The 10,981-nt window shown below is 32.6% G+C and overlaps 1 protein-coding gene across 1 annotated transcript; it reads right to left on the reverse strand.

The window, feature by feature from the left end:
• Positions 1-861: 861 nt before the first annotated feature.
• On the reverse strand, positions 862-10,149 carry LOC106685408 (uncharacterized; the record flags this gene model as incomplete). Its single annotated transcript, XM_014428049.3, is given in 4 exon segments — positions 862-1,128; positions 6,654-6,746; positions 8,986-9,205; positions 10,135-10,149. Coding segments are annotated over 3 exon segments (438 nt in total). The 3' UTR covers positions 862-985.
• Between the last annotated feature and the right edge of the window lie 832 nt (positions 10,150-10,981).

Here is a 10,981-nt window from a genome sequence, read left to right on the forward strand (position 1 = left end):
ATACTCAAAATAAAGGTTATTTAACTTACTATAAACTAGTTTATGACACTTAGTAAGTTAAATCTTCATAGGGGTAGTAGTTTTTATGATATTCACATATGAATATAAAGTTGGCAAATGAAAATTTGTTCGAACAACTATAAATCAATTTATTTATCAAATTTCATGTAAACTATTACTCCTACGAAGATAAACATCATAAACTAGTTTATAGCTCATTACAATAGCTTTAATTTGAGTGCTAATAGACTAAAAAAAATTCATTAACTATTGATCTTTCAGTATGTCCCATACAACATTTTTATGAAATGTTGCTTTTTAAAAAGCTATATCTCGAAAACTATTTAACGTAAATAACTCTATTAGGGCTTATAATCTAGCAAATTTACTCTTCTTTGAATAATGTTCTCTTAGGTTTTCTTGTGTTGTTCCTCCTTCTTAAGATATAGAGCTCCGAATGGAAGATTAGTTTTTTTTATCGCTAAACAGCCGCCATTTTTTATTCCCCCTTCCTATACTTGGCAGACTCATCAATTTTGACTAATGATTATACATAGTTTTCATTAAAGTAATCAAAAATTGGGGTGAGATAACTGCCTTTTATCTCGTGTTGGGCTCTTGTACTATCAGGTTTCCCAATTAATTGGCATTTGATAGAGTTGATAATTGAAGTCAATATTGTAATTATTTTTAATAGATAATGTTTATAATTTAATTTTATTCCGTAAGTAGGACAAAAATAATTTTAACCTTTTTGTTTGCCTATATTATTCCTAAAGGATGCCTGTTCTGGAATAAGATATAATTCTTTATCCCTGAGTTTTAATAGATCAGTTTCAAGAAAAAAAAATTAAAACTATATTCTAATTCAAATATTGTTTATTAACATTATTTACAAAATATGTATTTGTGCATGAGGCCATATAAACTCCAACTAATATCGTTTAACATTATATACATATTTTTCTTTTTCTATTAAAATGTGTTATTCGATCCAGCAATCTTCAGGTGTCCTATATCTGAGATCAACTGAGGATATCTTGAGCTTGGCCAGAGCGTCCTTGATTTCTTTGGGAACATTTTGAGGGGTCAACTTCAAATCCCCACGACCCCATATCTCCACGAATTCTATTAAAAGAAAAAGTAAATAAAATATGTTAGTATCATTATTAAACATGCTACAGTTGGAAAAAAAAAATAGATTTAGCATATTTTGGAATTATGCGAAGAAGCACTTATGATTAACTATTCAGATAAGACATGAGGAAAAATTATTCAGTACTGTAACGACATTTTCTTTTCACTCATTTTATCAAACACTTTTAGTTATCATCGTATTAAATGATGATAACTAGTTGTTACGTAGTGATGAAAAATATTACTGATGAGGAAACATGTCTGGTGGAGCAAATATGATCCACGTGTGCAAGAAGTGACTCTATTGTCCCTTGTACAACAAAAAGGCGAAGAGACTACTCTAAACCTTAGGCACCTTGCTCCAGCTGGAAATAACGATAGGAATCTGGTTGAAGAGGAAAATTTTGAAGAATTCTCAAACACTGACATTTCTCTCAATCCTTCTTCTGATACCTCCCAAGTCGACGTATTTAGATTGGACTCAGTGAACAGGAACTCAGCACCGGGGACACCAATAATTGGAGGGAATCATTAAGGGACATAAAAGGACCAACCATTGAAGCTGTCTCCAGAAAAATCTCAACCCAGCCCTTAACTGGTACTCCGTTGGTCAGCTAGAACCAAACAGCCTCCATTATATATGAAAGACTATGTCCTCAACTGAAGTGGGGGAGAATGTGATAAAATAACTTAATACCTAATAGTATCATATGTTTTTATTTATATTACTTTGGTTTCATTAGTATTACCATATGTTTTAATTTGTTCTACTTCATTTGTGTTTAATCAAATTATGAGTTTAATAAAGCCTTTATTTCAGTTCCTAAAAAGGTTTCTTTGTTACGCTCCCTTTGGCTTTCTGTTTTTTTTTCTGTACTGCCATGTTTGCTAGTAATAAATTCACAGTTTTCTCTTTGTGCTGCTTTTATTATTCTACCAAAATAGTAGGTTATGGGCTCAGACATACCAGTTTAAAAGATTTAATTTAATCAAAGCGTTATCAAACATTCCTGTTGAAAAATTAATAGGCGTGAAAATTATGAAAATGGAAGTTTGCTTTGAAAGCTTTCATAGAACTAGATGATTTGTGGACTGTAGCTAAGGGACCAACCAATGAATTGAGTTGAATGAAGACAATGACCAAAAGATTCTCGCAAACATAGTTTTTTCTGTGGAAAAAGTTAATTATTCCCATATAAAAAGTGCTAATAATGCCAATTAAGCCAGGAAGAACTGAGAACAATTTTTTGAAGATTCAGGATTGACAAGAAAGGTAGGACTTCTACGATTATTAGTTATAACAACCCGATAAGTACAAAAGTGCAGAAAATTATTCTGATAGTAATCTGTTAAAGTGAGATGAAAAATCCATTTTTTATTGTATACACGTTGCTCTGTGGCAAACCGTGAATATATCGATTGTTCCGGCTTGCAACGGATTTATAACAGTCAGTCGGAGGCTACCAGCTAGCTATTGTTTTGGTGTGTGTACTTGTGTTGTTAGTTCTCACTACAGTAAGAATGCTTTATGTTAATCAACCGTAACTAATAAAACAGTAAGAACAGTAAAAACATTTTATTTGTGTCCAACACCCTGGCGTTCAACATAATCAACACAATAATAATGTCATAAATTGAATGAGATTGGATTTTCTGTAAATGATGAATGAAACACTCTTATTGGCTGATTCGCCCGATTAATATCATCCAATGATCATGGTACTTGAGAGTAGTGGAGTGAAGATTACTAAGGACTCAATTAAAGTTAAATTGTTTGAAGATGTGAAAACAGAACATGTATAGAACAATGAGTTAGCTTTAACAGAAAAGATATACATTAATAAAAATAAACCCCCATGTTGCTTTACTTGAAATAAAGTTGATCATATTAAAGTAAATTGTAGATTTAGAAAAAAGAACAACAAATGTCATAGTGTAAATAAAGCTTCTCTGTCCTGCTTTTCTAACGAGTGTTTAGATTCCAAGGATGATTTTTGGTATTTGTACTCTAGTGCATCTACACATATAACCTATAGTAAAAATATTTCTGACATGGTTCAACAAATTCCTGACATCAACAATTCAACATTACAAGTTGAGGGATGAGGCACAATTAATCTCAAAGTAAATGTCAAAGGAAAACTTAACACGATTCCAGCCGATGATGTATTAAAAAGCAAAAGATACCGCGTTAAATTTTTTATCAGTTAGTGGAATTTTTCAAAAAGAATTAAATGTAAAATTCAACAACCAACAGAAATTTGAAATACGGAAAACTGCCTGATAGCTACAGCTCAGGTAAAAGGGGTTGATACATATCAACATTGAGAATTTGCTTGTTCACTCTGGCATAGAAGGAATGGCCATCTGAGTAGAACAAATATGAAGCTGATACCTAGTATTACAAATGGTGTAAAAAACATGACAATAAATAGTGAACCATATGTTGTTTGCTTAGAGGGAAAGCAAACACAAGCCCCATTTAAGAATATTAAATCAAGAGCAAGTAATGTTTTAGATTTGATTCATACTCATATATGTGGACTGTGAGAATACATGTATTGGGGAAAGCAGGTATTTCTATTCATTGGAAGATGATCACTCAAGAAAAATGTCTGTATATTTCACCTCCAACAAGTATCAGACTCTGGAAGTTCTTAAGCAATTCAAGAAAACAGGCCACAGAATTAAAATTCTGAGATCTGATAATGGTAAAGAATAGGTGACAAAGAATATGAATTTTTTTAAAACAAATCAGGCATACAGCATAAATTAACAATCAGGTATACAAAATGAAGTTTGTGAAAGAGCAAATAAAACTATTGTGAAAAAGGCAAGATGTATGCTATTATAAGCTGGTCTTCCAAAGGAATATTGGGCTGAAGCTTAAACACAGCAGTTTATGTCATCAATCGATATCTTCTTCAGATCTTTAATATTCAATGACATATTTTGAGATATGGTCTAAACGTAAACCCAATTTTTCACCCCTAAAAGTATTTGGTTCTACAGTCATGGTTCAAATACTAACCAGGAAAAATTGGGATCCGAAATCTGAGAAATGTATTTTTATTAGATATGGTTCAAATATTAAGGACTACAAATGGATTCGTCCTGGCACCAAAGAGGTGATATTTAGTAGAAATGTTATTTTCTTAGAAAATAATAACTCAAACTCAAATGATAAAAGGTCTAGGTTTAAGAATAAATCACCTACTAATATTATATTTCATCAAGAATAGAATCAGGAAACCATGATGCTGAATTGAAAGAAATTCAAGAAAATAGAAGTGAATCACGAAGAAGAGATTGTAAGCAATGATCAAAGATACCATTTGAGGAATAGAGACGAACTGATGAGGAATTGAATGTTAGTGAATCCTGAAGAATGTCAATGAATCCTTCAGTCCTATAATACGATGGAACACTGTTAGAACTTTTCTAAGTTCTATGTTAACAGTTGCTGTTCAGGATAGTTTAGATATACTCCAGTTCGACATTCGAAGTGCTTTCTTATATTGGAACTTAGCAGAGGAGATCTTTATGATAAAACCACCAGCTGACTGGAATCTACTTAAGAAAAGTATCTAATAATGCTCACAAGTCACCTCCTATGGTGAATATTGATAATCATGGTGCAATCAAGTTGTTGAACAATGCAGCTTTTTCACAATCAGTGTAAAAAAAAGTACACACTCTAGGAGATGGTAGTTTCGTTCAGATAGCCAATGTAAATTCACCAATGGTGTGCGATCCTAGGGCCTTAGGATCTTCCTGTTGGGTCAGTTACCCCTATAATAGTAATATGGATTCAAAGCAGTCAAAAAGTCTTGGACCTGGACTGACAAATCAGAAACGACATGTCCATGAAAAATGAGGAAGTACCAAAGAAGTGTGTGTAGGCTAGTTTGTAGAAGAATATACCTAGAGCACTTCCAACGACTAGGAAAGATAGAAATCCCTAGCTTAGATGAAGAAATTGGCAGGAGAGCGAGATGTACATATGGTCAAAGCGGCTGGAGTCTCTTCCATGCTGAATGTACACAAGGGAGAAGAGGAAGAAGAAGTGCAATTGTAATTATCAATACTTCGTGGTAGAAAATACATCCACAATGGAATAATACTATTGTTAATCTGGTTGACCATGTCTTTTTTTTTCCGGGCAAGAAGCACCGCGGCTTAAGAGGGCCTATTGTATGTCGTTCCTCCTCTGCTTAGAACAGGCCAATTGCCTTTGCAAATCTGGACACTTTATAAGGATCCACTGTTTCGCAAAGTTTGGGATCCAAGATACGATCCTTACCAAAGATGGGAATCGTGTTCTTGCCACTGCATCACATTTGCAAATGATGTGGTAAGTAGTCTCTTCCTCCTTCCTGCAGAACCTGCAGATAGGATACTCTATCAGTCTCATTTTATAGAGATGCTTGTTTAGCTGGCAGTGTCCCGTGTATAGTCCTGTCACCAATCTTAAGATATTCCTATCCATATTAAGAAGGCAGTTGCTTCTTTTCGAGCAGGGTCCTTTGAGGAATATTTTTGATTGTTCCATCTCTCTGGTATTTTTCCAGAGTAACCCAGCCTTGCTTTCAGCAATCTTTTTGATATGCTTCTTCGCATGGCTGAGACTAATTCCACATGTGGAGTCAGGTGTGAGAGGAACATACTCAGATCCTTTCCTTGCTAGGTAGTCTGCTCTCTCATTTCCTTTATGTCCAGGCACCCATTCCACCCGCACCTTGTTGGCCAAGGAGAGAGAGTTCAGGTTAGCACTACACTCCTCCACCAATTTGGAGCGGGTTGCATAGTTATCCAGCGCATAGATGGCTGCCTGACTATCCGTGTAGATCGTGATTAGCCTTTCCCTCATGCCCTCCTTTATTAAATTCTGGACACAGACATTTATTGCAAACACCTCAGCCTGAAACACTGTGGTGTGCTTTCCTAATGAGATGGATGTGCCTTAATTAGGTTTATCCCTGCTCCGGATCCTTGTTCCATTAAGGATCCGTCTGTGTAGCAGTTTATCCCATTACACGGCTTGTGTGCGGTTGACCCATCAACCCTTACACTGCAGTAAGTGTTCTTATATTTCTTTTCCTGATGATCAGAATGCACAGCCAGAATCCCGTCTTCATTGATCCTCCTGAACAGTCTACCATGTCCCTCATAAGTTAAGGAATGGTAGTTCGTTCCTATGACCATGTCCTTATTAGCATATGAAACAAATTAAGATCTAAGAAGCTCGTGCTCAAAAACAATATTGAAATAATTATATTCAGAACATTTTGTTTTATCTTGCTTCGTTTTAGAAATATTTCAAGATTTAGTACGACCATTTTTTTCATTTTTATTTGAAAATACTTTAAAAAATAAACTAAATTATAATTTAAATATTCATATTCAATTATATCGTATCGATTAAATCAAGTAATACTTTATATAATCGAATAATATTAAATATTCTTATCGAATAATATCGCTTGTATTGATTTTAATAAATATTAATGAAATACCAGAAAGAAAGAAGAGTTCCTTGTGACAGTTGTAGAGGACGATGTAGCGTTCGTAGTCGACCGCTAGCACTTGTAACTTTCTAGTTCCAATGCCTGAAACATTTTCCCCTATTTTTTATCAAAATAAACAAATAACACTAATGTAGAGTTAGGTATTACTGCATAATACTAGTATTTTGTGATTTTAAGTAACAACATAAAAAATATAAAGAAGTATTTCGAGCAGTAACCTAAAAAATATTATTTTTAATTTCTAATACAATAAAGTAACTACATTTTTAATATATACATCGAGAAATATATTTCTTCTAAATAAAAACTTTTAAAAATTATAGAAGTTTTGAAAAAATAGGTAACTAAACACAAGCTTAAGTAAGCTTATTAATAATTAATATGATTCTCTATTAATTGACTTTTTCATAGGGTGATTTTGACTTATAATTAATGACCTGGGTAGAATAGCCTGCAAAACATTTTTAAATTTTGGATGTGAGGTGAAAATTTATATTTGAAGATATTATTAGTAATAATGTTTTTGTTATAATTGTTACAAATGAATACATAATAAGCTGTGAAATGTTTAGATTGTCCTTGAAGATGGACGATTTGGACGAAACGTTGGACTATTAATATAATAAGAGTGTTAAAACTAAAACAGAATACCATTTGATTTATTTAATAACTATATTTTAATATATACATCGAGAAATATATTTATAAAAAAATAAAAAATAAAATTGTATATATTACTATTTTCTTCCTTCTACTAGACAGAGAAAGAATCGTAATCTTTTTATTTTTTGTGGTAGTCTGTTCACATTCACACTATTTGGCTTAAAATTTAATTGAACACAAAACACCTTAAAAACATATTTTTGGGGAAGAGTATAAAGTAATTATTTTGTGGTTTTTTGAAGACTATAATTGATCTGTATTTATAGTAATCCAATATGAAAACTACTAATTTTATTCTAAATAGAAATAAAAACAAACACAAGAAACCTTATCCCTGTGCCTAAACTGGGAAAGGAATCACTCGTACTGGGACCGGATGCACATTAGAGAAAATGGAATTAAGAATTCCTCAACTGTTTCGAAATATTCGTAGCTCCATGGAAAACACTGCTTTGATTAGTTATCATGTAAAGTAATCATGATATATAATTTTAAATTTTATGTCATTTTTTGAAAAATAAATTTTATTTGAAACATTAAATACAGAAGGTGCCGGTTTGCTGAGGAAAAACAGATGAGTCAAAATATATCAAACTGATGAGGTTACAAAACAATTTAATGCATTAAATGAAATATATTAACAATAACAATAAATTTCATATTTTAACCTAAACTTTTACTAAATCTCATCTCAAAAAAATTATTATAAAAATGCCCTGTCTTTTTTTTACGTAGGTGGTAATGGTGGAGCTAGTTTTCATACTATTTTAGGCCAATAAGGTGTTCATGTCCAGTGGCCTGAAGTGAAAAATGCCATCCCCTGAAATGAAAGTCTTCCATCTTAAGGCCAAACATGACGGCTAGGTCGATGGAGGGACATTTTAAGAAATTTTCTATCTCTCTAACTTTGTCGATTGTTAAAATCGATGAATTACTTCAAAACCAAAAGTTGATATTGATGAGTTAATCGTTGACCGTGGATAAATATATGAACATGTGGTAATGTTGGGGGTGTGGTCAGTGAAGAACGCAAATTAGTAAAAACTTGTTTATTAGTGTCAACGTTTCGGCCAGAATTTCAGGCCTTCATCAGGACTATGAACAAAAAAGGTTTATATAATGGTGAATTTTCTCAATTTTGCTCCAGAATAAGGGGATTAATATTACAAAGAGATTATCATTAGTAGTGCGGTTACAAAGAGATTATATTTTAGCAGTTAACAAAAATAAATAAATTAAAATTCACAACCTTATTAATAAAATGTATTAAGACGGTAATCCATAATAATGAGCACGAAATAAGGCGGGTCTGAGATATTGCACCGTTACCAACTCTCGCTCCACAACCTAACTATTTACTGAGAAAAGATTTGAAATCCTGTAGCCTTAATGTTAGTCATAATAAAATGAAAATGGCAGAAACCAACTATTTTAATGCATCAACAATACACAATATCACTCCAATTTATGTTACAAATATTAATGGCAGCATTGCTCTTACTAATTGAAGTACTAGTGTTTAAAATATCGTGACAAAAATAACCACTCGTCTTATTTCATGCTATGTACTATAGTAATTTCTATTAGTATATTACATAAAATATTTTTATCCTTAGTTTATTATTAATAAAATTAATCCATAAAACATTATACTCACTATACCAGGACCGCTTCTTGAGCTCTAGAATTGACGATGGTAAGAGGTGCTTTACGATGTCGTATTCCTTTACTGCACGTTTTTCCCAAAAATGAAGCTGCTTCTTGAAGTACTCTTCATGTATTCTGTGCCCGAAGTTGGTGACATTTTCGACTGTGATATTTTTGCACCTTTCATACCATTCCGGTTTGTTAGCTAACATTATCCATTCTCCTGAAAGCTGGTTTGATAAAATATATATTATATATGTACATTAATAAGACCTGTACCACTACTACTGAATGTACTGAACATGGGTTCTGTACTTTGTAAGTAAGTCCTTTTCTACAAGGGCTTTTGTTCAAAGTGAATTTCTTCACGATCACGCTCAACTACCAAGTGTTTCACCCAAAAAATGGGTATGCACTACATGGAGACTGGGTGTGACCTAAATGTGCCCCCAACATACACTGTTAAACGGAGGTGGGCCGAAACAATAATTAACTGGAACACCCAGATTCGAACCCAGCACAGAGAAATAAATAGCTAGAGGTGACATCCTTGGTAATAAAACATTAGTCTGGCCCAAAATTGACCATTTCCTTATTTTTTAAATTATTTGTTTTAAAACAGATGTCATGCAGGATCAATTTGATGTAAATTTTATTAGATTTCATCTCAAGCCATAAAAAAAAGTTTAGTATCGATGGTCCTTTGAAACCGACTTCTAATGAACATTGAAAAGTGGATTTAAGAAATACGAAAATTAAAAAAATATCACGTCGTAACTATTAAATGGTATTAAAATATCCTCGAAATAAATAAAATATTTGCAGAGGCCTTTGAAAAGACTTTTCTAACAATTTTGTAATTTTGACACTCCTGATCAAGTAACAATTTCAATCACTATGTTTTTTCCCCATTTATTATCATGGATCACAATATTACCAGGCAATATTGATGAAAATTTTGCCGACAATATTTTCACTAATTTAAAACTATAACTGCCCGGGTAATGGTACTTCAACTTTACGAAAAACACCTAAGAGAAAAAATACATTCTATCAATGCACTGCAAAATAACATGCGATTATCAGAAGAAATATGATAAAATGTAAAGTAATATTTGCAATAAACTGTAACTTTATAAATCGAAAATGTATAACTCACTTTGTCATAATCGACGGACAGTTGATGGCTCTCGTGAACGAACATGCTGCGAACGTCAGTAAAATCGTGAAAGCTATCATCTGGAAATAGATAACTGATTTGGAATTATTTTTACCCCGTGCCAAGACTTATTTAATCTAAGATTCTATACTTTCAATTTATACCTATACATTATTTTTCAAAACTATTGTGATAAGTGCCGAAGAATCATTCATTCAAAATTACTTAATGTTTGTTTCTACCATAAAAATAAATTTAGATGTAATGAGATACTTTTAGACATTGCAGAAACGAAATTTATTGCATTTAAAATATAATAGCAAAAAAAATTAAGCATCGCTCACTTACTTTGATACCTTAGAAGTCAGATCGGACATAGCCATAGAAAGAAGAATCGGCAGTTTAATAGTCACACCTTATCTAATCTATGAACATTGAAGGGAACACGATCATGTACTCAGATAATTGAAGGATTAACTTTGGACTGACTCACAACTGAGGTCCCAGAATTCGAACAAGGTTTCACTTCAATCATTTGAGACACTGTGCAAAACCTTTCGGTTACTTAGTTCCTAGCGATAAATTTATGTCCTTAGGTAACAATAATTTCTGAACAATTATGTATAGTCTTTGGTAATTTTTTTTACATAAGTCGTGATATGTCTGGTATGTGTTCATGTGATCTTTTGTTTTCGCTCTTGATGATGTCCGGTTCACCTAAAAGCCTTCTGGGAGTTCTGTAAATCCATTCCAGCAATCACATCTTTTTTTACCTCCTTCACAGCCACACCCACTCTTTGTGCAACCTCTTACTCTTTGCAGAAACTAACTAATATTTTTAATATCG

The sequence above is a fragment of the Halyomorpha halys genome, unplaced genomic scaffold, assembly GCF_000696795.3.
Source record: "Halyomorpha halys isolate HHAL.00 unplaced genomic scaffold, Hhal_1.1 Scaffold691.1, whole genome shotgun sequence".
Lineage (NCBI taxonomy): Eukaryota > Metazoa > Arthropoda > Insecta > Hemiptera > Pentatomidae > Halyomorpha > Halyomorpha halys.